Source organism: Ovis canadensis, chromosome 6 (assembly GCF_042477335.2).
Source record: "Ovis canadensis isolate MfBH-ARS-UI-01 breed Bighorn chromosome 6, ARS-UI_OviCan_v2, whole genome shotgun sequence".
In the NCBI taxonomy this organism is placed as follows: domain Eukaryota; kingdom Metazoa; phylum Chordata; class Mammalia; order Artiodactyla; family Bovidae; genus Ovis; species Ovis canadensis.
In genome coordinates this window covers 58,298,014-58,323,112 of record NC_091250.1, presented here as the reverse complement: position 1 = coordinate 58,323,112, position 25,099 = coordinate 58,298,014, and the positions used below count along the sequence as shown (strand labels likewise).

Sequence of the window (25,099 nt, the reverse complement as noted above, 5' to 3'; positions counted from 1 at the left end):
AGTTTTACAGTTTTCATTTAGTTACCTCCTAGAAAGTTTGAAATTTCAAAGGTGTCAGCAAAAATATTGATTATGAATAGGTTTTAGGTTTATAATGATACATGATATTATGCACTTCCTAGTTCCACAGTCCCTCTATCTCAAAATTGAGTATAAAAACTGTCTGCAGAGTAGATTTATTCATACCGATGCTGTTTTCTTGCAAATATCCTTAAACACATCAAGTAATATGTAGATTGAATATATTAACATGAGGTTGTAAACTATATTTTTAAGGATACAGTTATAACTCTTTAAGTGTGATAAAATATCTTCCTTTTACTCTCGTCAATAAAGTCTGTCATTTATTGTACTAAAGCCTTTATGACTAAGCGAATGACAGGCCTTTTGCTGAAGCAATACCAAACCTCACTGAGTGTAATTCAGTCCCCATCCCGGCAGTTTTTCCCAAGCTACTTCTGTGTGTAGGTTTCATTCTTCATTCTGAAACAGCATGGTGGTTGGCAGTGAGTTTGGTAGCTTTGTGTGGTTTTCCTTTATTTCCTTACTTTTGGTTCATTGCTTGTAAATTCTCAGTCACCATCAGTTTCTTCAGCTTTGCTCATTACAACATGAATAATTATAAAAAATTAAAAGGAGTTGGAAGGTGCTTCTTTTAAGAATGGAGATCATTCTTGCCTAATCTCTTCTGTCTTAAAAATGATGAAACAGAAGTCTATGTAGAAAAGTGAAGTGACTTGTCAGAGACTGAGTCACTTATTACTGGTGAGGTCTCAAAAGCTTGAGATAGCAACCACATTGTTCTTTGCACTACTTTTAACTGCCTTTTAAGTTGCAGTCACTACATAAATCTTTTTTGAGTGTAAATAATGAAATGTGAGCTTTTAATCTCAGCAGAAATAAAGTATTCCTTACTTCAGTGTTTATTTCTAAGATACACTCAAAATTAGCTCAATTTCAAGCTATACTTGGTAATTAAGATTCTTATGTTTATCATCGAAGTCTGTTTCAAAGAGAAGAGTCATTCTAGATATTTCAAAATACTGCAAGATTATAAAGACTAAGAGAGAAGTAGAAGCCTCATCACCAAGATAGTGATCATTGTGATATATTTCTTCCAGATCTTTTTGTCTCTGCATTATATTCATTCCAGTCAATGGTGTCAGTTTTGTTCTTTACTTTTGAACTGATTATAAGCATTCTCCTTTTTATCAAGTTTCCTTTAAAAGGATCATTTTTTAATGGATGTGCACAATTTTGTTGTTTGGTATACCATCATTTGTTTAACTCCCCCTCTTACAAAAGCTGAACTCTTTGGTATAAATCATGCTTAAATTAGATCATTGAATATATTTCTTGTTAGATTTGGTGGCTTCTTAGGCTTAGGACCCCTGCCTGTTTAGGAAGGCAAGGTTGGTAGCTCTTGGGTGTGGACTACCGGAGAAATGCTGTTACAGTGGCCTTTGTGGCCTTGTCCAAGTCCAAGTTTGCTTTTGCCCATGCCTGCTACTTAAAGTCCTTTGGCAGCTTTGATTAGAAAAAATGATGTTTTAATTGGCACGTTCTTGATCACCATGTTTTCCTTGGTTCCAGTGGTTCAGGCCTTATCCTTGCTTTAGTAACAGGTTGGAGGAGAGAGAAAATGCTACATAGTGGTATGCTTTGATTGCCAGATACATTTTGACTTCAGAAACATTACAATGAGGGAAGATGTATGTCTTAGAACCAAGGAAGTAGAATTTGAAACATTATAGTCATTGAGTGTGATAGGTGTTTTCTGCTTTCTTTCTAGAATTATATGAGGTATCAATAGTTACTGTTCTTCTCATTTATAAATGAGGAATTGTATTACAGAGAAATGGAGTGACTTGCTCAGACCAGTGTAATTGCACATGATAGAGCTGGGCTTCAAGCACACGTAAGCTTGACTTTATCACAGAAATGCTGTGAAATGTTAATTTGCATTAGCTTTTTTTTTTTTTTAACTTCAAACTAAAGAAAATGAGTCAAATGGCTATTTCTTGTTGCTTGCTTTCATACACACAATGGACTCTTTTGTTTTAAAGAAGGATGAGAGTAAACAAAATGAAGATAGTGCCTGAAACCTCATGACCCAGGGGTGTTCTGTTAACGTTTGTATGTACAGTGTTGCCCATTGTGGATTGGGGGCAGCCCTCAGCCTGTACCCAGTGTGAAGAGTCTGCCCCTGAAGTTGTACAGCACCTTGTGGGATGGAGAGTTTTCAGCCTAAAATGCCAGTAAGGGTGTCTCTTGACCAGCATTGGTGTATATTGAAGAACAGGGGGTTTGGAGTGAAGTGTACCAGGGTTCCTATTCCAGCTCTGCCATTTCCTAGTATGGTCTTGAGCCATTAATTTAACTCTTCTAAGGCTGGTTTTTTCATTTATTTTATCTCATTATTTCCACTCTCCCAAGTTCAGTTCAGTTCAGTCGCTCAGTCGTGTCCGACTCTTTGCGACCCCATGCAGCGCAGCACGCCAGGCCTCCCTGTCCATCACCAACTCCCGGAGTTCACTCAGACTCATGTCCATCGAGTCCGTGATGCCATCCAGCCATCTCATCCTTGGTCGTCCCCTTCTCCTCCTGCCCTCAATCCCTACCAGCATCAGAGTCTTTTCCAATGAGTCAACTCTTTGCATGAGGTGGCCAAAGTACTGGAGTTTCAGCTTTAGCATCATTCCTTCCAAAGAAATCCCAGGGCTGATCTCCTTCAGAATGGACTGGTTGGATCTCCTTGCAGTCCAAGGGACTTTCAAGAGTCTTCTCCAACACCACATTTCGAAAGCATCAATTCCTTGGTGCTCTGTCTTCTTCACAGTGCAACTCTCACATCCATACATGACCACAGGAAAAACCATAGCCTTGACTAGACGGACCTTTGTTGGCAAAGTAATGTCTCTGCTTTTGAATATGCTGTCTAGGTTGCTCATAACTTTTCTTCCAAGGAGTAAGTGTCTTTTAGTTTCATGGCTGCAGTCGCCATCTCTCCCAAGCAAGGTAGCTTTAACATTTTCACCTTCTGTGTGGAAATTCCTTATTGGCATCCAAGATGCAAAAGGAGCATAGTTACAGGGCCTGGAGAGGAAGCAAGACCATGTGTGCATTGTCTGCTCTTGGGCAAGTTCTGCCATGGTGGTGGCTCGACCAGGACTTCTTTTAAATCATTTTTTTGTTTCCAGTTTTTTAAAGACCATCATCCTAATCCATGAGTTGTAGTATTGCAATACAGCTACCTGTGTCTGCCTGTGAATGTGTGCAAAAAGTATAATATTTTCACACATACAGATTTGTATACAAGTTAAGTTGCAAATAATATTCAGTATTGAAATGGCATCTGGGAGATACTGTATTTCTCTTTTTGAAATCGTTTTTCATTTATTTATCTGTTATTGGCTGTGCCAGCTCTTTGTTTCCGTGTGGGCGCTCTAGTTGCAATGAGCAGGGGCTGTTCCGGATGCGGTGTGTGGGCTGCGCATTGCGGCAGCTTCTCTTGTTGTGCCGCATGGGCTGTAGGGCACGTGTAGACTCAGTAGTTGTGGCTCACAGGCTTAGTTGCTCTGTGGCACGTGGGCTCCTCCTGGATTGGGGAACAAGCCAGTGAGTGTCCCCTGCATTGGCAGGCCGATTCTTTACCAGTGAGCCGCCAGGGAAGCCCTGTATTTCTTTTCAAGTCAGTACTTGGTAAAGCTCTTTTTGTATTAAGTTTTCAGTTTTTAAGTAGATATTCAGTTTATATAAATTAATTTTTGTGAATGTATAGACATTCTTTATTCTTACACTGAACTTAGAGCTATTTTATGTTGACTTTTTCAAATATCTTGGTTTAGGGTGACAAGAACAATTTAAGATGTGACAAGATGTGCAAATTAGCTATTTTGGGTTGTTTCTGAAAGAGAAGGAAGCTCCCATTCTTTCAAGCATCTCAAAAATTCTTTGGGTAATAAGTGACTTCTTAGAGTTCCTATAGTTTAAACATAACAAGCTAAATTACTTTGATATTGACGATGTACGTATATTAGGCAACTTACCTTTTTTTTTTTTTTGGTCATTTTTAGGATTCTGAGTAACAATAAAATATCCGAGCTGAAGAATGGCTCATTTTCTGGCTTAAGTCTCCTCGAAAGATTGTGAGTATTCTTTTATTATCATCTCGTATTGGTATTTTGTTTAATACATCTCCAATGTAAGTCTGTTACTAAGCTATCAACTTTTCAAATAGAATTGTTTTCCCAATTATGAAACATCTCAGAATTTATTTTCTTTCTTCAGAGTTGAATTTTAAAAAGCAATACATTAAAGCAGAGGAGGGCAAGCTTTTGGTAAGGGCCAGATAGTAAATAGTTTAGGCTTTGTGGGCCGCGTGGTCTCTGTCACTGTGACCCAGCTATGCCACTGTCTGGAGAAAGCAGCCGTAGACAGAACATGCATGAATCAGCGTGGATGTAACTTTGCTTACGAAACAGGCTGTGCAGCATAGTTTGATGACCTGTGGCTTTTAAAGCCTCAATGCTGTTTTGAAATTCTGTCACGAAATGTGCGTACCTTCTAAGTTAGTTCAGTAGAATTAAAAGAAACCTCATCCAAGGGGAAGTACTTTTGTATAAACTTATATTTTATTTAGCCGTCTTTGAATGTGATCCTTTTGTTTTGCTTAACAGTTAGGTCTTGTTTTGCTTCTGACCAGATGTGTGACAAGTATCACTTATTTTTTGCCTTGGTGAATTTTGCACAGTGGATCTTTAATTTGCTTGTATGCTGAATGCTACTCTAGAATCATGTTTCCATTTCCCATGTTACTCATACGTTTCAGACAACATTTCAGATACAGCAGGGAGCCGGTCACACAGTGAGCATCTGCATGTCTGTTGGATAACAGACTTTCCTCATTTTCTTAGTTCTCATTTCTTCCTTTTCTCTACTTCTGTGTGGCCTTTCCTTGACTGTTTCACTTGGTGTCTTCTCCTACAATTGATTCCCACAGGACTTTATTGCTTTGATCTCAGATGTATTATTTAAGCACATAGCATCTAGATTTCTTCGTCTTTTTCTTTCACTGAGATCAAATGTCTTTGAATTAGGTTATATTGAGGCCTTCCAGCTCCCCTCTACTCATTTACATATACATATATAGCAATGCATTTACATTTACCCGTGTAATATATGCATTTACATATATATATATGGCACTGGCAGCCCACTCCAGTACTCTTGCCTGGAAAGTCCCATGGATGGACGAGTCTAGTAGGCTGCAGTCCATGGGGTCGCTAAGAGTCAGACACGACCGAGCGACTTCCCTTTCCCTTTTCCTTTGCATGCATTGGAGAAGGCAATGGTAACCCACTCCAGTGTCCTTGCCTGGAGAATCCCAGGGACGGGGGAGCCTGGTGGGCTGCAGTCCATGGGGTTGCTAAGAGTCAGACACGACTGAGCAACTTCCCTTTCCCTTTTCCTTTGCATGCATTGGAGAAGGCAATGGCAACCCACTCCAGTGTCCTTGCCTGGAGGATCCCAGGGACGGGGGAGCTGGTGGGCTGCCGTCTCTGGGGTCGCACAGAGTCGGACACGACTGAGCGACTTGGCAGCCGCAGCCGCAGTGCACTCGTGTGCATGTGTACATACAATCGTGTGTACACACTTATGTGTACACATACACACCTGTAAAATGATCTTTACACAGTGGGGCTTAATTCTCAGATTTTTGTTTTGTTTTCTGTTTTCATTCGAGGCTTCCTGTCTTGTTCCACATTGTCCGTTTGCTTCCGAGGGTGCGAGCCGCACCTCGTGTCCAAGCCTTTCCTTGAGAGACCCGTCCGCACACATTCCACGGTCACTGGTCCAGGAATGGGTATCTGACCCAGTTGAATCCAGTTGAGATTTGCTTGGGGCTTTGGGGAGAGGAGTTTCCTCCCTGTCATCAGAAAGATGGTTGGACTTCTGGTACAGAAGCCGCCATGCTGCGGGCTTGGGCCAGAGCTGATGCGCAGAGGAGAGTGGGGTAGGCCCGTCGGGTGAGTGGAGGGGAGCTGGCATGACCTCCCTGAAACAGGACTCCCTCTGGACTGTTCATGATCCTGTTTAGTTTTGTGTTCCTTGTAATAAAAGTCATCGTGCCTGACGGATACTCTGTCACCCACAGCATAGTATCAGGCCCTGCATGTAGGTGCTCAGTGATGCAGGATTAGCGAGGTTTGCCCTTTCCAAGGGAAGGGTAATGGGCACTCCAGGGTGCTGTGGTGTCTCTTGTGTTCAGAAACATAAGTTACTTTTGGCACCAGGATTGCTCTGGTGGTTCACGCACATCAGAAGTGTGGACAGCATTGTGGTACTGGGGTTTTGACCTCAACGTAGGAAATCCAGGGGTACACAGTTCAGCCTGTGGCAGTGATGTAGTGTTTTGATAGATTAACCCATGTATATTTTCCTTACCTGTTTCCTAATTGCTCTGCCTCTGGAGAATGGATAACAGAACAGAAAAAAGGACTGTTTGACCAATGAGTTCCTGAAGTCCTAGTCCAAGCGTAGAAAAGAGGTTTCAATAGATGTGAAAAATTATTCCTTACCTTGATACATACTCTGTGGGCTAATTGGAGAGTGGAGGGAGTATAGATAGAGCTTACATGCTGGTGGGTCCCCAGGAAGGGGCTCTGTCTTTGCTTTCCTCCCTGTTCCTACCTGGGATGAGGGGGAGACAGGGATAAAGGCAGGGAAAAAGATCACGTGAAGTCAATATACAGTTCTGGATTCAAAGGGGCATCTGAGGCCTCTTTCCTGGGGAAGCAAAATCCCAGATTTCCCAGGACTCAGCATGGCGTGGGAGCGGGAGAGCTGATCGTGTAGCCACTGAAGTGTGTGGGCTAGGACTGGATATCGAAGGGTTTCCCCAGGGAGCAGCAGGATAGGCTTGGGGCTTGTTAGCAGAGAGAGGGCGCTCTCTCTGCAGAATCCTGCTGGTTGCCAGGAAGTACTTTAGAAGCGTCCTGGGCTGCTTCTGGGAACCCAACTTAAGACCGAGCTAGCCGGATAAATGACTTCTTGTTTGTATAAATGACATCATTTTCAAATCTTTCAAAAATTACCTGAAAACACTGTATCAGACTTCTTCCTTTAACACTTCCCAGAATGAGATGTGGTATGAAAAGCAAGTGGTAGGTCAAGGAATTATTCAGACTAGGGCCAAAGCTGTAAAAGTCTGGCCTTAAAGTTCCTGTAGCCAAGCCATGCAGAATAAGAGATGGGCTTAGTAGTGCTGGGTAGGGTGCTTGGAGTAGAATAGTAGGGGCTGGCTGGGTTAACTAGCTAGCATGTGTGCCCCAGAGATGGAGTAAAACCTGCAAGGCAAGCCGTCTTGGCAGTTCTCTTGGGTTGAAGAGTGGATTTCTTAAGAGGATTAGTTTTCTTTTTTTTTCCACAAAGTAAAATTGCTGTGGGTGGACACACTCCTTACAAACTCCATCTAGAATGGAACCTTTTTCTTTAGGCTTACCAAATTGTTCTTCCAAATGTTTGGTTTTCGTTTGGGAGCTTTCTTGTTTTCCATCATTTGTATTTGCTTTTGTCCCTCATAAGAAAGTAGCAGAGTGTGTGGTGTGTGTGCTTGTCTTTAAAAATTTTTGAGTATAGTTGATTTTCATGGTTGTGTTAATTTCAGGTGTACAGCAAAGTGAATCAGTTATACATATACATACTCTTTTACTTTTTTAGATTCTTTTGAGTTTTTCCTTAGGGTTTGGGGTTTTTATTTTTAGGACGTAATACCTCTTTCTGACATCTTGGAAACTAGTTTCCTAGTGATGATCTACATTTTTTAAAGATTAGTTGACATTCTTTTAAAAGTGTGTGCCATGGATAACTGATGTAGATTTATTGTATCATGTTAATTAAAACTGTTAAAAAGGTAAATGGTCTAATATCAAGGCTTGGTACAAGTATTGTCTCAATCATTATTACGTCTTTCCTGAGTAGCTAATCTAAATTTGTTTAGCAGATATTTATTAATTGCCCACACTGTCTTAGGATTGGGATTCATTAGTGAACCCAGTCCTTTGTTGTCAAAGGTCCTGTCTTTAAAGAGTTTATGTTGTGATGGGGAGAAATAGAATAAACATAGCAAGCAAATTGATAGCATAAGTACAAGTCCCCCTGCTCCAGGTTGCATCCTGCATGGTATGGAGGACTGACTTTACTATACCATTTTACATAAAAGACTTGAATGTCTGGATATTGGTGTTTGTGGGGGTCCTGGAACTAAAGGAATGACTGTACTATGGGTAAAGAAACATACAGCAGGGAGTGGCTTTTGCACACCTATGCACTATGTATGTGAGTTTTGTATGGTGATAGTGTGAAGGCTTAGAGCAAGTCATTGAGCCTTGAGGAAAGAATATTATAGGTAGCTGGACCTGTAGGTGCAAAAGCTGCGCTCTGAAACGTGTTGCCTGTTTTTGAGGAGCAGCAAGGAGACCAGAGTGAAGCCAAAGAGGTATTGGTGGGACAAATTCTAGAGGGTTATTGTAAGGACCTTGGCTTTTACTGTGAGCTACTGTGAGCAGTGGTCATGTGTGGATGTGAGAGTTGGACTATAAAGAAAGCTGAGTGCCGAAGAATTGATGCTTTTGAACTGTGATGTTGGAGAAGACTCTTGAGAGTCCCTTGAACTGCAAGGAGATCCAGCCAGTCCATTCTAAAGGAAATCAGTACTGAATGTTCATTGGAAGGACTGATGCTGAAGCTAAAGCTCCAATACTTTGGCCACCTGATGGGAAGAACTGACTGACTGGAAAAGACCCTGATGCTAGGAAAGATTGACGCCAGGAGGAGAAGGGGATGACAGAGAATGAGATGGTTGGGTGGCATCACTGACTTGATGGACATGAGTCTGAGTAAGCTCCGAGGGTTGATGATGGACAGGGAGGCCTGGTATGTTGAGTCCGTGGGGTCGCAAAGAGTCAGACATGACTGAGCGACTTAACTGACTGACTGACTGACTGACTGTGAGCAGAGGGGCTTCCCAGGTGGCGCTAGTGGTAAAAACGACTCGTCTGCCAGTGCAGGAGATGAAAGAGATGCAGATTTGATTCTTGGGTCCCTTGGAGAAGGGCATAGCAACCCACTCCAGCATTCTTGCCTGGAGAATCCCTTGGACGGAGGCGCCTGGCAGACTTTGATCCATTGGGTCTCAAAGAGTCGGACACGACTGAAGAGACTTAACACGCACGTACTGTAAGCAGATGCTCTGGCTGCTGGAATGAGGGGTTGGGATAAGCGGGAAGTAGGGAAGTGAAACGAAAGTCGCTCAGTTGTGACTTTTCACGATTGCATGGACTATACAGTCCATGGAATTCTACAGGCCAGAATACTGGAGTGGGTAGCCTTTCCCTTCTCCAGGGTAGACTTTTTGTGATCGCATGGACTATACAGTCTGTGGAATTCTACAGGCCAGAATACTGGAGTGGGTAGCCTTTCCCTTCTCCAGGGTAGACTTTTTGCGATCGCATGGACTATACAGTCTGTGGAATTCTACAGGCCAGAATACTGGAGTGGGTAGCCTTTTCCTTCTCCAGGGTTCTTCCCAACCCAGAGATCAAAGCCAGGTCTCCTACATTGCAGGCAGATTCTTTACCAGCTGGGCCACAAGGGAAGCCCAAGAATACTGGAGTGGGTAGTCTCTCCCTTCTCCAGCGGATTTTCCCCACCCAGGAATCGAAACGGGGTCTCCTGCGTTGCAGGCAGATTCTTCACCAACTGAGCTATCTGTTCAGTTCAGTCACTGTCCAACTCTTTGCGACCCCACGAACCGCAGCACACCAGGCCTCCCTGTCCATCACCAACTCCTGGAGTTTACCCAAACTCATGTCCATTGCGTCGGTGATGCCATCCAACCATCTCATCCTCTGTCGTCCCCTTCTCCGCCTGCCTTCAATCCTTCCCAGCATCAGGGTCTTTCAGATGAGTCAGCTCTTTGCATCAGGTGGCCAAAGTATTGGAGTTTCAGCTTCAACATCAGTCCTTCCAATGAACACCCAGGACTGATCTCCTGTAGGATGGACTGGTTGGATCTCCTTGCAGTCCAAGGGACTCTCAAGAGTCTTCTCCAACACCACAGTTCAAAAGCATCAGTTCTTAGGCACCCAGCTTTCTTCATAGTCCAACTCTCACATCTATACATGACTACTGGAAAAGCAATACTCTTTACTAGACAGACCTTTTTGTTTTGGAGCCTTCAGGGAAATGTAAATCTAAGGTAATTTAAAGCCCATAGTCTCTGTTTGGAGACTAGTACCCTCACCTGGACTGGTGGTTGTCCAACTTTGTGTGCAATAGAATCACTTGGGAGGACTTGATAAAGCACAAACTAGAGCTCCTGACACTGTGTTGGTTTCTGACGTGGCTGCGAGATGTCCCGATGTAGGTGCTGAGTTAGACAGCTGTGTATGCAGTAGGGAACTCAAGGGAATGGTGAGGGTGGGCTACAGATACAGTTGTGAGCCTAAAAAGGGGTGGTGATGATTGCCTCAGAGGAAGTAGTTGTGGCACACAGGCTTTAGTGGCCCACGGGGTATAGCATCTTCCCAACCTAGGCATCGAACCCACATCCCCTGCATTGGCATGCAGATTCTTAACCACTCTCCCACGGGGGAGGGTTAAGATATTCCTTTAATTTTGTTTATGCAATTCTTGTGTGCCTTTTCATTTATATTTTAATCATGCAACATTCAGATTTAGCTGTATATCCTCAACTTAGACTTATGTTCACTAGGAAGTTGTGGGTTGGTAAAGGCAAGGAGGGAGGGCAATGTTAAATGAAAGAATTTGACTATAAATATCTTTTGGCAATGCCTGATTAATATGGCTATTATTAAATATTATATAATATGTCAAGGATTTTTTTATTATTGAAGAAAAAGTGCATCTTTAAATCATATTATAGTCCTCGGTTATTCATGAGAGGTATTTTGTAGAAACACATGCAGTACATCATTGACCACAAATTTATGTACTACTGCTTTAGCTAAATCACTTCCTGTTGTAGATACTCTTTAAAATCTGATAAATGAAACATATGTTTAAAAAAAAAATAGAACTGACATTGTATATTTCTTTTTGCAGAACTTTTTTGCTTATATAGGTCAAAAACATTGATTTAGTTTTTTCCTAAAATCATATCTTTGCAATAAAGAATTGGGGTCGGTTGTGGCGGGAGAGGGGGCAGGGAGATGAGAACTAATAAATTAAGCCTGAGGGCTAGTTGTAATTCATGGGACTGAAAATAGTGGGAACAAAATTTGTATTAAAATTTTCAACATACAGAAAATTGAAAGAATGATGTAGTAATCTCCCACATTACCAATTTACCTACTCAGTCATTAATAACAACACGTCATTATTGTTTTCCTTTATATTGGAGTGTGCCTACATATACATGTTTGCTGAATTACTTGAAAGTCAATTGCAGACATCATGACCTTCTACTTTTATTGAGAAATATTAGTGCTTATGAATGAGATGCAGCAATTTCTACACTGTCTGAGTGTGAATTTCCTAATGATTTTGTGGCTAGCTCTAATTGACTAAAAAGACTTTCATGGTGAAGGTCAGGTAGTGTAATCCTGTCTCTCAGCCATGGTTTACTTTTCCATCCATTTATCATCTGTCTCAGCCCGTTCTGGCTGCTGTAACGAGATGCCATGAGCTGGGTGGCTTATGAACAGCAGACATGTATATCTCTCAGTTCTGGAGGCTGAGAAGTCCAAGATCAAGACTCTGGCAGGTTTGGTGTCTGGCGAGGGCCCACTTCCTACTTGGCCGTCTTTTTGCTGCAGTCTCTCTCATGTAGTGGAAGAGGAAGCGGGAGCTCTCTGGGTCTCTTTTACAAAGGCATTAACCTCATTCATGAAGTCTCTACTCTTATAACCTATTCACCTCCCAAAGGCCCCGTTTTTGTGGAACATAAAATCTGAGTTCTGATTAATGAAATACTTATTTAGTAATGGTAACCAGAATAGACTCTATACTATGTTGAAAGAATGTTTCCTATGCTTATAGAATTGCAAGGTCCTTGGGGGTTCAGTTTCATTTAGAAGACCTTGGCTCTGATTTGTAGGAGGGGGTGGAGTGGGATTGCAGTTTTGCTGCTAGCTTACAGAAGGCTTAATGCATAAGGTTGGGAGTGAGACATGGAGAAGGCAAAACAGGGTTTGTTGGTGGATGTTTATGTGCACAGGATTCACTGGTTGTGCCTCCAGAGAAGAGTTCTTGAGAATTTCTGGTCAACCTCCATCGCCCAGTATGAAACAGCATTGAGAGGACAGGAGGCCAGTGTGGATGGCACGTGGAAAGTGCTGGGTTTACAACAGGGAGCAGAGAGCTGTGAGGAGCAGAGAGCCAGTTTCATCAGGCTGTTTTTGTGAAATTGCCAGGAAACCTGCCTACAAACCAGTCCTAGTGGTGCAGCTTTGTCTGTATTGATAGTTAGAGTGAGCCATTAAGGAAAGAGCATGGTATGAAGCAGGCCATGCAGCGGTTAGTTTTCATCAGCTGATGTCAGTAAAGTTGCACGTGCCTCCCTCACCGGATGACAGGAAGCACGTGGATGTGAGTCCGCTGCGGTGAGACTTCCTCAGTGTCCTTTTCTTAAGCACCAGTAGACCAAACAGGTCGGATGCTTGAGGAAGTGAACTGAGTGTTTTTCTGTTGAGTAGTTCAGGCTGCTTCTCACAGGCTAGACTGCCCACGATAGGGCAGTAGTGACAAGTGATCCCACAGACATGTCACCTCAGTGTTGTGATTAACAGGCAGCACAGGTGGTCCAGGATCTGCTTTCAGGAAAGCTTTTTATTTCTCAAATACGTGAGGTACTAAAGGACCCGAGAGGTACGTGCTACCCTGGATTTGTATTGCCCTTTGCTGTGCATTTTTGCATTGTTTCACCAACTCAGTGTGTGTGTGTAGGGGGGTAGGGGGTGTAAGTCACTTTAGTCTGTCCAGCTCTTTGAGAGCCTGTGGACTGTAGCCCATCAGGTTCCTGTGTCCATGGGATTCTCCAGGCAAGAATACTGGGGTGGACTGCTATGCCCTCCTCCAGGGGTCTTCCTGACCCAGGGATCAATCCTGTATCTCTTATGTTTGCTGCACTGGCACGCAGGTTCTTTACCTCTTGCGCTACCTCGGAAGTCCAGTTATGAGAATAATGATGGATAATTAGGAGGGTTGATGTCAGAAGCTCACACATATATGGAAGGGGTAATGTTGCCTTTGTTTGGGAAAGACTCCCTGGTGAAGAGAAGTTGGGAAGGGTTTCTGTTCACAGTCTGACCTGAGGTTCTCTGAGAGATGACCAGAGGCCACTCAGGCCTCCAGTGGGCAAGGTTATGAGTGAGTCCTGATGAATGGGCCCAGTTTGGGTGTCTAGTAGAGCTGAACTGTGGGCCAGCCATTGGCTGGCCTGTGGGAAGCAGACCACTGTTCTCCTTCTCAGTGCTCCTGTGGCTGAGGATCGCTCTCTGCAGATGTTAGCTGGACGCTTGTGTGCGGTGACTGAAGAGTTTCAGCTGAGCTCAAGCAGAACCTTTGAAAGTGAAAGTTGCTCAGGTGTGTCTGACTCTTTGCGACCCCATGGACTATACAGTCCATGGAATTCTCCAGGCCAGAATACTGGAGTGGGTATCTTTTCCCTTCTCCAGATCTTCCCAACCCAGGGATTGAACCCAGGTTTTCTGCATTGCAGGTGGATTCTTTACCTGCTGAGCCCAAGCAGAACCTTTAGTGATGGGCCAAATCTGCCCTGGAGGAAGGATCTGGCTGTGATGCTCACTGCTGCCCCCAGTGGTGGCGTGCTGGCATGCTGGCATGGAAGGGCCAAGCACCAGAGGAGAATGGGGGTACAGTAGCCCCCTGCCCCATCTGAAGTTTTGGTTTCCGTAGTTTTATTTACTCATGGTCAACTACAGGTGGAAAATATTAAATGGAAACTTCCAGAAATAAATAATTCCTATGGTTTAAATTGCACACCATTCTGAATAGTGTGATGAAATCTCACACCATCCCACCCAGGGCATGAATCAACCTTTGTCCTGCACGTCCTGCTCCTCAGTCCCTTAGTAGCCATTCCGGTAATCAGATCTACTGTCAAGGTATCTCAGTTTGTGTTCAGGTCACCCTCATTTTACTGAGTAACAGCCTCAAAGCACAAGAGTACTGATGCTGACTGTTTGGATGTGCTGAAGAGAGGCTGTAAGTTAAGCTTACAGCTTAGCTTCCTTTAAGTTAAATGGCGAAGTTCTTGACCTAATGAGAGAAAAAAACTGTATGCTGAGGTTGCTAAGATCCATGGTAGGAATGAATCTTTCTGAAATTGTGACCAAAAAAGATTGTACTGGTTTTGCTGTTATAACATTGCAAAAGTTACGGCCACAGTGTGTGGTCAGTGCTGAGGGAGAAGCATTGTGCGCATGTGAAGTCACTTGGTTGTGTCCGACTCTGTACAGCCTTATGGACTGCAGCCTGCCAGGTTCCTCTGTCCGTGGGATTTCCCAGGCAGGAATACTGGAGTGGGTTGCCATGCCCTCCTCCTGGGGATCTTCCTGACCCAGGGATCAAACCCTTGTCTCTGTTATCTCCTGTATTGGCAGGCGGGTTCTATACCACTGGGAAAAATGGAAACGGCATTGCATTTGTACAGTAAGATATTTTGAGAGAGAAAGACCGATTTTATAAACTTTTATCATATTGGTATAATTCTGTTTAATTCTTGTTCATCTCTTACTGTGCCTAATTTACAAATTTTGTCATAGATATGTATGTATAGAAAAAAGACATAGTATATGAAGGATTTGGCACTGTTTCCAGTTTCAGGCACCCACTGGGAGTCTTGGAACATATTTCACATGGATAAAGGGGGGACTGCTGTCACTGGTGATTGCTATCAGATGCCATTGCATAGAGGACTGGTGGGTCTTGGCTTTGAGCTATATACTGTGAAATAACACATTGTTTTATAGAAAGCCTAGCCTTAGAAGTCCTGGGAGGAAAAAATATTAACAACCAAATGACGTCAATTTTAGAGTGTATAGTTTTGAAAACAATTAAAAATTTTTTAATTTAATTATGCTTGTCACCAGTACAGTCTGATTTATTTTGATAATTAAAGTGTAACATACTAAGGAAGAGACTGTAAAAATAATGTATGATTGTCATTTAGTCATAACTTTGAATTGGAGTAATACTAAGATGCATATCTTTTTGACATATACCTTTATTCTATATTGCCCAATGCAAATGGCTTCAGAACCAGATTTCTTGATTTTGGATTCTTGCTCTGCCACTTACTACTGGGCTGATTTTGGCTTAGCCTGTTTGGCCTCAGTTTCCTCCCATTCCTATCACTATCATTGCTGTTTACTGTATAGCAGGTACGTGCAATATGCTTAAATAGTTCTTACAGTGTTGAGATGTAAGTAACTTTTATTTTGTCTTTAACAGGGACCTCCGAAACAATCTTATTAGTAGTATAGACCCAGGTGCCTTCTGGGGACTGTCATCGCTAAAAAGATTGTAAGTGTTTGAACTGCTGGCTTATGAATTTGAACCATTCCTTTTTAAGTAACTGTTAACGTACTTCAAAATTTAACACGATAAAAAAGTGGCTTTTTAATAATTTTTAGAAGTTCATCTAGCCGGGTCTAAGATAGAAAAGCAGACTGTTTAATGTAAGTAGCTCAGAAGGCAGTTTATTTATACAGCAGTTTGATTTGTTGGTGATAGATGGTTACATCCCTCTTTTGGTAATAAAATCATGATGGTTGGCTTTGCCAGCGGGCATGATCTGTAGATGAGTTTCAACTTACGAATGCATTTGAACAATCTATTGTAAATGCCCTAAAAATTGAGGCCACTTTCTATTAGTGATTTCAAAATCTTGCCAGTTTCCTATATATTTTATCCATATGTTATTTCAAAATCTAAAGACCAGTGTTTATTACTTCCGAGACTAAGCACTCTTGCTTTCCTTATCGTGTTCTTGTCACAACGACTTTGTGAGAGTGCTCGTATTTTAGAGGTCACCTGGTGCTTAAGCCATGTGGACTGTGCCACTGCCCTTCATTCCTACTGAATGCATTTATTGAGTGCTGACTGCTTACTATGCTTGGACTTTCCTGGAAGAACTCACAGACTCGTAGGGGCAAATCGATAGTGAAAATGCATCCTAAATAATAATAATATTACTAATTTGCCGGGGAAAGGAGGGACCACCTGGGATGGGAATGACCTGCCATGAGAGCAGCCAGCCTTTAGACTTGACCTTGCTCCTGAGGGGTGAATATGTGTTGAAGAATAACGGAAAGAGCACTGTAAGCAGAGTGGACACAGGTGCGAAAAGAACATGTTCTTTGACCAAAGCATTAAGTAGAAAGGGGAAAAAACATTGGAATGTAAGGTCAGTCAGAAAGAGACCAGGCTTTTGATGACCTCCTGCCATGTGGAAGAATTTCAAATCTATTATTTAGACAGTGGGGGGCTGGCAAAACTTTTTCAGTATGGAGTTGATGTGATCAGATTAGTGACATCAGGGCTGCAGTGGATCAAGCTGGGTTTAGACTTCAGTGAAAGTATTATCAACGTACAGAAATGTAATTGAAGTGGAAAGACAGATCAGCGTCAATTCAGTTAAACAAAAATTTATCAAGTCCATCCTCTGTGCCCAGTAGTGAGCCAGCCTCCAGAGATACAAAGGTAACTAACTCAGGAACCCCTTGGAAGGTTTGCAGTCTAGTGGAATTATGTATACCAACCAAGATCTTGGATATGGGTTTGGAATATACTTCCAGAGAGATGGAGCCCTAGCTGGTGTTCAGCTGTTAAGGGTCTTTGAAGCTGTTGGGACTTGCCAGACTGACACAAGCAAGGGCATGAAACATGGCCATCAACAGGCTGCATGCATCTCCAGAAACAGTCCTCAGGGAGTGGAGAGGCAGCAGCTAACTGAGCTTGATTTATAACAGTGAGTCATTTTCTCTGTGCTTCTTACTAGGACAGACTGACACCTTGTTTGGATGGAATGTGAGTCTTCACGTAGGGAGAACGAGTAGGAATGTAACTGCGAGAGGGGCTGAGGCTAAAGCATTTTTGTTTCAACTGTCCCTCCTGGTGATTCTGATGCTAAAGCTGGAGAATTACTAGAACTGGTTGTTCCGGGAGGAGGGTGGTGGTATATGGCCAGACAAGTCCACTTATTCTCTCCTTCTCTGATCACGTGACCGTCCATATTCTGTTTTCTGATGATAGGGAACTTAATATGATAATATCTGCATGTTGAGGTAGAGATTGAAGGAAACTCAACTCTTTTTTTTTTTTTAATGGTTTAGTACGGTTTATTAAGCTGTGCCTTAGTACAGACGCTGGGGCTTGCCCTTGGTGCTCTTAATGTACAAGGCCCTGACGTTCTGCCAATTTTTCTTGAGCAATGACACCAGGAGGTTGACAGCTAAGTGGATGTTGTACAGAAACTCATCATCTGTCATCTTCACGTGGCCAACAGCCACTGCCAGACACAGCACCTTCTTCATCTGGAACTTGATTGTGGACTTCACTTCATCAGCTTTGGCCACCACGTTCTCATTGTGGGTCAGCAAGGAAGAGAACTTGCCAGCCTTGTTTAGGCCTGGGCCCAGGAATCAGGGGATCTGCTTGATCAGAGACTCTGAAGCCAAAAAGGCACCATATTTCTTGGCCAGCTTCTTGACCAGTGTCTTATACTTGTTGAGTTTTTTCAGTGCCTCGATGTCCATGTGGGGGATATCCACAGCCTTGGCCTCATCACAGTGCTGCTGGTACCCCAAGACACATACTGAGAACTTGGGGCGGGGAGTGTTCTTAAGCATGACGGTGCCTGAGAAGCGTTTGTCCTTCTGAGGGTCATAGCTCTTTAGGCTGATCTGAAGCTCCACCGTCTCCAAAACTTTCTGCGCTTGCGCTGGTTCCCGTGCAAGACTTCCCGCACCACCTCGTAGAGGGTGTCGCGGGAGACTTTGCTGCTCATAGTTCCCTACGCCGCGGTAACCGGAAAAGAGTGGAAACTCAGCTCTTAATAAAAAGCAGCTTCATCAGGCTCTTTCAAGCATACTGCAGAATATCCTATGTTCTCCATCAGTTCTTTATCCTTCAGTAAATAATTTTTCACATATTGCTATCCAAAATAAATTAAAAATTTTCTTGTTCAGTAGCACTTAATTTAATTACCATGATTGTCCCAGATGTTGCCTTACCATTTTTTCATTGCATTACACATTAAGTAGTCTCTGGTGCTCATGTCTAGGAAGGTAATTGTCATTTATAATCTTCCCACTAGAAAATTCCTTCTTAATTCCAAACAGCTAACTTGGTATACAGTTTGCAAGCTGAGAGAGTTCTGTATGAAAACTCAGTGAGATAGAAAGGTATTCTGCTAGTCACTTCTTGAGTACAGGCACTTTTTCTTACGAGGCCTTAAATCATTCAGTTGTGCATCTCGCTCAGCAACTACATATAAAGTGTTTTTGTAAGTGTCCCGAGCCTTTGCCTTTGCTTTATAGATGATTTGGATCAGGAAGATTAAGTCAGTGGCTTTCTGAAGAATAAACTACCAGAAGTAGGTAAAACCTAGACCCATTCAGTTTCTCTTTTGCTTTATCAACAAAATTCAAGCTGATTCTCAATTCAAATGAAAACTCATTATCAGTACCTAAATTCCATTTTAAATAGGTATAGCTATAATGAAATTGTTTCCCAAAGAATCAATGGTAATTACACCATTTAAAACTCAGAACTGAGACAAGATAATGAATAGAACTTAGAAGTGCTTGTTTAAGCAACACTTCACAAGATGATGCCTCATTTTCTTAAATAATAAAGCCCAGAAATAGAAGGAAAATCAACCGGAATAAAGAAAAGTCCCACACGATTAAATACTTAGCTTAAATATTCTGAGGAGCTAGAGCATAATGAATGTAGATAAAAACTTGTATTGCTTAAGATTTTTTTTAAATCAAAAGTTGCCATAAGAAAGGGAAAACAGAGCTATGAAATTTTTGAATACTAGGGATTACCTAAACTGGCTCTAAAATATCTAAAGGAAAACATTAATGAGTAGGTACTGAATTCGAATATGAAGTCTTTGTAATTTCTATCAGACCTAATACCTTTTTTTCCCCCAATTACCAAGTGTATAATTTAGAATCTGACAGTTTTAGTTTAGAAATGGTTGGTATAAGTCTCTAAAGAGTAACTCAGTGAAATTCAAAGAATATGTCCTTCTCTATTATAGAGAATAATACAGACAGTGAAGAAAATATGATAAAAATATTTTTTAAAGTTTGGCTTAGAAAGAAAAATGACCAATAATCCCGAATCTTAACAACTGAGAAAAACAAAGATTCATTGTTTTAGGGCTTTCATACTAAATCCACTGATGGGAAATGATGAAAGCTATGCTCTTGTATTTGAAGAAATAGTCAATTACCTCCTAATTAAAATAAATCTAATTGAAGTATAAAATTGTGTTCACTGTGTTTGGTATGAAGAAAAATAGTGTAGAAAGAACAAAATACTAAATTTACAGATAAAAGGGAAAAAGGTACATTGAGGAGAAGAAAAAATGGTTTCAAATCACATTTGAAGAAGTAGTTTAGGAGTGACTGAAAAAATACGGATATTGTTGTAAAGTAATTTGGCTTGGAGCCTAAATGACAGATCTGTAAAGTAAAAGCTAACTCAGTTGTTTTTTCATTACAGCCTAAACTTGTGAGTATTTAAGGAATGAAGTTAGCATTAAGTTTCACTTGTTCTTGAGGAAGTAAAGGTTTGGGGATTGTGATAATATACCCTTTCTTCTGAGTGTTTAAGGAATGAAGTTAGCATTAAGTTTCACTTGTTCTTGAGGAAGTAAAAGTTTTGGGATTGTGATAATGTACCCTTTTAGCCGTTGCCTCTTGGATGTTGCCTTAGATCAGTTCTGATCCCTTATTTACCCAGCGTGATTAGCTGTGTATATCATCATAGGCAGTAAGATAGATTGAGTCTCATTTTTACTACTTTGGTTTTATCTTGAGTCATTTTACAGGAGTAAATGCTTTAAATATCAAGGGCACTGTAATTAAAAAGCGTTTAGTTTGTACATGCCAGAAGTAAGTGAACGCAGGGATTATTTCTTCTCTCAGTGCTGTACTTGAGATAGGTGAATATTTTAGAGATGCTTAAAAGAAAAGTCTGGTGTGATACCTGGGTGCCATTCTTGAATATCAAATTATGAAACCTTCATTAACCAGGAGAACTAATTGAAGATACTTTTTCCCTTTCTCCTTAGGGATCTGACAAACAACCGAATAGGGTGTCTAAATGCAGATATATTTCGAGGACTCACCAATCTGGTTAGGCTGTAAGTATCTCTGTCTTTCGTATTGTAATACAAGGAAGCATTTGAACCAGTACCCACATTTTTATGACCACTTATATGTTTAACATTGAAATAGCAACTGTAGAGGTTATAGAACTGGTAGGGGGATAGTTCAGTTCTCAGTCACGTCCAACTCTTTGCGACCCCATGGACTGTAGCGTGCCAGGCTTCTCTGTCCATTACCAGCTCCCGAAGCTTGCTCAAACTCAGGTCATCGAGTCGGTGATACCATCCTACCACCTCATCCTCTGTCATCCTGTTCTCCTGCGTTCAACCTTTCCCTGGGAAAGATTGAAGGTAGGGGATAAGGAACTGGAAATTTAATCAGGGAGATACAATGTCATCAGAATATAATACTGCATTGCATCCACTGCTCCACACGTACTTGCACACCTGCGATGTAGTATATACCCTAGAGAATAGGTCCATATTGAGACACATGATCAAAAGCTCTGATGGTTTGGGAAAATTTCTTTGAAGAGGTGAATCTTGAGCTAATGGTCCAGATCCTTAGAAGGGAAAAGAAGTCAAGCAAATGATACAGGGAGGTAGCAATCAGAGCGAGGCCAGTTTGTCAAGGTGAAGGCTAATAGTCTTATGCATAGATTGACCATTGAAGTCACCTGTCTGACCTTGTGGTTATAGGTGACCTCTCGAGCTTTTCTGTTTTGCATCTGTACAGTAGGATTCATAGTACCTCGAAGTTATTATAAGGATGGATTAGCATTTGAATTATCTATACCTGTTATAATTTATATCTAATATAAATGGAGAACTTTGTATATACCATCAAATATATTTTAGTTTTATTGTTAAAGTAAAGAATCTGAGAGTAACTAGAAGTAAGGACAGTTACCTGTAATAGAGCTTTATACAAGAGTGTATGAAAGGCAGACTGAAGCTTAGAACTGATTCAGTCCTAGGAGGCCGCTGGAAGACATTAATGTGGGGAAATGGCATAAATCATGATTTAGAGAAGAGCAATCTAGAAATAGGGTGCAGCATGCAAGGCAGGATTTTGAGGTAGAAGTTCTAGTTCTGAGATTGCCTATGCTTGACTCTTTCTCTTTGTAGCTTTTTAGGATGTTTCATCTGTTTTGTTCAAGTTAACTTTGAAAGCTGTATGGGCTTAAGTACTGAGATTATTTCATCTCTACAGTAAGCAACGGGTCTTACTTGTCAGAATAGAACAAAGTACTCTTGCTTCTCAGTCAGCAAATTCGTATTTTTCAGTGTGTTCTTTAGCTCTGGGGGAAAGATAGATGGCCCAAGTATATGTTTTTAAATAAAAGATTGATTTGGTATACAGCTTTACTCATTGCTAGAAATCAGTTAAATCTATTATGGTTTTCTTTTTTTGTAACTGGATTACAAACAGTTTTGTTTCAGTGCCTTTATTATCTTGAGAGTTTTTAATTTTTGGTTTTGAGGAAAGTATAAGAATTGGCAACCTGAGGCAGTTATGGAGAAAAATTTGTTATGTTTTTGAGTAGTTATGAATCAAATAGTGAAAGAGGGAGTCTGAAGTTTACCATTTTCTTGACTTTAGTTCCAGATGGATTTATAGCTTTGGTCTAGGGATTTTTGACCCAACAGCAAAAGTTCTTTAGGCAAAAGTGTTGTTTTGGACAGTGCTTACATTAAGGCAGGTTACTATACACTTTTTTGTTTTTTCCTCCTGCCTTAAAATCTAATATTGTTGCAAATTTTAAAGCCTGGATTGTCTCTTACATTTTTACCAATTCTCTGATACCTGTTGTGAGAATTTACAGGAGATAGAACATAATGGACATATATCCGGGTGAATCATTAAAACATAGAAATAACACTACCAAATTTCCTACTTTGTGATTGATTGAGATCATTTTGTAGTCCGTGTAATAGTAGATGATAGCCCTCTTAAATGCAACAGTATGGCACATATAGAACTATACCTGACATATCCTTTAAATACTGTTCTAAGAAAAATTAAGGCTTCCCACATGACTCTTTGGGTAAAGAATCCGCCTGCAATGCAGGAGACCCAGGAGACATGGGTTCAGTCCCTGAGTCGGGAAGATCCCCTAAAGAAGAAAATGGCAACCCACTCCAGTATTCTTGCCTGGAAAAGTCCATGGACAGAGGAGCTCGGTGGGCTACAGTCCATGGGTTGCAAAGAGTCGGATACGACTGAGCGACTGAACTGGACTGAAGAAAAATTATCAGTACTAAACACATAAACATAAACACATAGGAAAAATTAGCAGTTGTGGTAGCTTCTTTAACATTCAGGAATGCATTGCAGTGGAGTTGCTTGTGATCATTTGGGTTGACATAGTTCTTGAGCATTGGATCAGGAACCTTTGGATGGGTGTTCTGTGTGGGCTGCACAGCTTTCTGGGCTCTCTAAGCCAGGTTGTATGTTGCTTGTAAAGGCTGATAGCATTTGGTATTTCAGATATGGAGAATAGCATTTTCATTCTAGCAGGTGGAAAAGAGAGTCTGATTAGTTAAGGAACATGTAGTACATTTTTAGGTTAAGAGTCAGAGAAGCTCTCTATTAATTCCCACCCAATAGAGTAAATGTGAGAAAGAAATCAGTTTAGAGTAGATTACTGTTCTAGCTCTTTCCTCTGTTACCTCTTCAGCTTAACTCCTTGGGTTACCCTGGAACTTTGGACCCTTAGACTCACTTGGCCTCTTAGCCAGGGAGCCTGGAAACCTTGGCAGAAGGCCTGTAGCATTCCCACCCAGACTTCTCATAGGCGATTTAGTGTAAAAATTGAAAAATGACATACGTCAGAGTGTTCAGTGGACTTGGGTGTGGTAGGTAAATTGATTGAATCTGTGTGTTGATCTCTGCCTTTATTGATGGAGAAGTTCTGGGAAGTGAAGCCATCCTCCCAGAGGTTCCCACTCTAACTCTAGGAGTAACTGGCAGAAAAAAGATGGAACTAATAATGGACTCCAGTGAAGTCTCTGTCCTTCACTTACGAAGTTAGCTTACAGAGTAGTTGTTAGGAGATTCCTTTTAATTTTCTTTATGGATTTAGATCAATTTAAAACCTGTGTTTTTCCCCTAAGAATTATACCTTTAATATCTTTCTGTTAGTGATATTTATAAGAACTTCCTTTCTACAATTTAAAAATTATTGATGTTGTTAAGTAATAAAACCATATAGAAAGATATGCAGGAAGAGTTGAATTTCCCCTTCGTCTCTTCAAACACACCCTTCTGAGATAGCATATACTGTCCAGTGTATATATTCTCAGATTTTTCTATTGCCCCTGCAAATGTATAGGCATCCACACAGGGCTTTAAAAATGTGCTTTAATCTGGACTTCCCTGGTGATCCAGTGGTTAAGACTTCACCTTCCAGTTCAGGGGGAAAGTGTTTGATCCCTGGTTGGGAAGCTAAGATCCCACATGCCTTGTGACCAAAACCCCAAACATAAAATAGAAGCAGTATTGTAACAAATTCAGTACAGACTTTAAAAATGATCTACATTAAAAAAAAAAATCTTTAAAAAGTGTGTTCTACTTGACAACTTACTTAAAAATTTTTTTACCAAGGTACCGTTATCTTTTTAGGAGAATACTATTATCTTTTCAGGAGGATGTTTTTGTTCATGCTTCTGACTAGCTAACAGAATATTCCACAAGTATAGAACAGTATGCTGTGCTTAGTCACGTGGTTGTGTCCAACTCTTTGCGACCCCGTAGACTGTAGCCCTCCAGGCTCCTCTGTCCATGGGGATTCTCTAGGCAAGAATACTGGAGTGGATTCCCTTGCCCTCCTCTGGGGGATCTTCCAGAGATTGAACCCAGGTCTCCCACACTGCAGGTGGATGCTTTACTATCTGAGCTGTGAGGTAAAAGAACAGTATGATTTAGTCAGTTATTCCTGAGTTAAAGGAGGTACCATTTGATTCATTACCTCTTCCTTTAACAAGTCTGCCCTGGTAAACATGCCTGTACATACACAGATGCTGTATCATACCCATTTAACTTACAGGAATGCAAATATCTATTTAACAAAAAGTAAGTAAATAAATACTAAGTGAGAGAGTAAGAAACAGCATGGGTGGGAGTGGGTGGGTAATTCACCTGTCACTCCATTCAGTGAGCTGTATTTGGACACGAGAGAGTGACTTTGCTGTGAACACTGTCATTCTAAGTCCCATGATGCTTTTTTTTGGTATAAGCATCTCAGAGTTGGATCGTGCTTTTAATGTATTAAGGGCTTCCCTGGTGGCTCAGAAGGTAAAGCGTCTACCTGCAATGTAGGAGACCCAGGTTCGATCCCTGGGTTGGGAAGATCCCTTGGAGAAGGAAATGGCAACCCACTCCAATACTCTTGCCTGGAAAATCCCATGGACAGAGGAGCCTGGTGGGCTACAGTCCACGGGGTTGCAGAGTTGGACACGACTGAGCGACATCACTCTCACTTTAATGTATTAAGGTATGTGTGAATTTTTATGGTCATCAGCCAGTTACTTCACTTGGTGTCTAGCCAATCAAATAGCAGTTTGTTCCAACACTGGAGGAAAAATTGCTTTGTGTTGGGATATACTGGGAGGATGGCATGTCTTTCTCCAATGTGATTCCTTCCTCAGTGACTTCCAAGGAAAAACAAATTAATTGTACCTAATAATTACCATAAAGTTTTCTAG

At 41.4% G+C, this 25,099-nt stretch overlaps 1 protein-coding gene and 1 pseudogene across 2 annotated transcripts in view; one reads left to right on the top strand and one right to left on the bottom strand.

The window, feature by feature from the left end:
* ADGRA3 (adhesion G protein-coupled receptor A3) overlaps positions 1-25,099 on the top strand; it is a 127,982-nt gene that overhangs the window by 30,356 nt on the left and 72,527 nt on the right. For both annotated transcript variants that reach the window (XM_069593784.1, XM_069593783.1), the window contains exons 2-4: positions 4,077-4,148; positions 15,499-15,570; positions 20,357-20,428. In XM_069593784.1, coding sequence (XP_069449885.1) covers positions 4,077-4,148; positions 15,499-15,570; positions 20,357-20,428 — 216 coding nt within the window. The remainder of the gene's footprint in view (positions 1-4,076; positions 4,149-15,498; positions 15,571-20,356; positions 20,429-25,099) is intronic.
* Positions 17,384-18,065, bottom strand: LOC138442444 (large ribosomal subunit protein uL1 pseudogene; annotated as a pseudogene).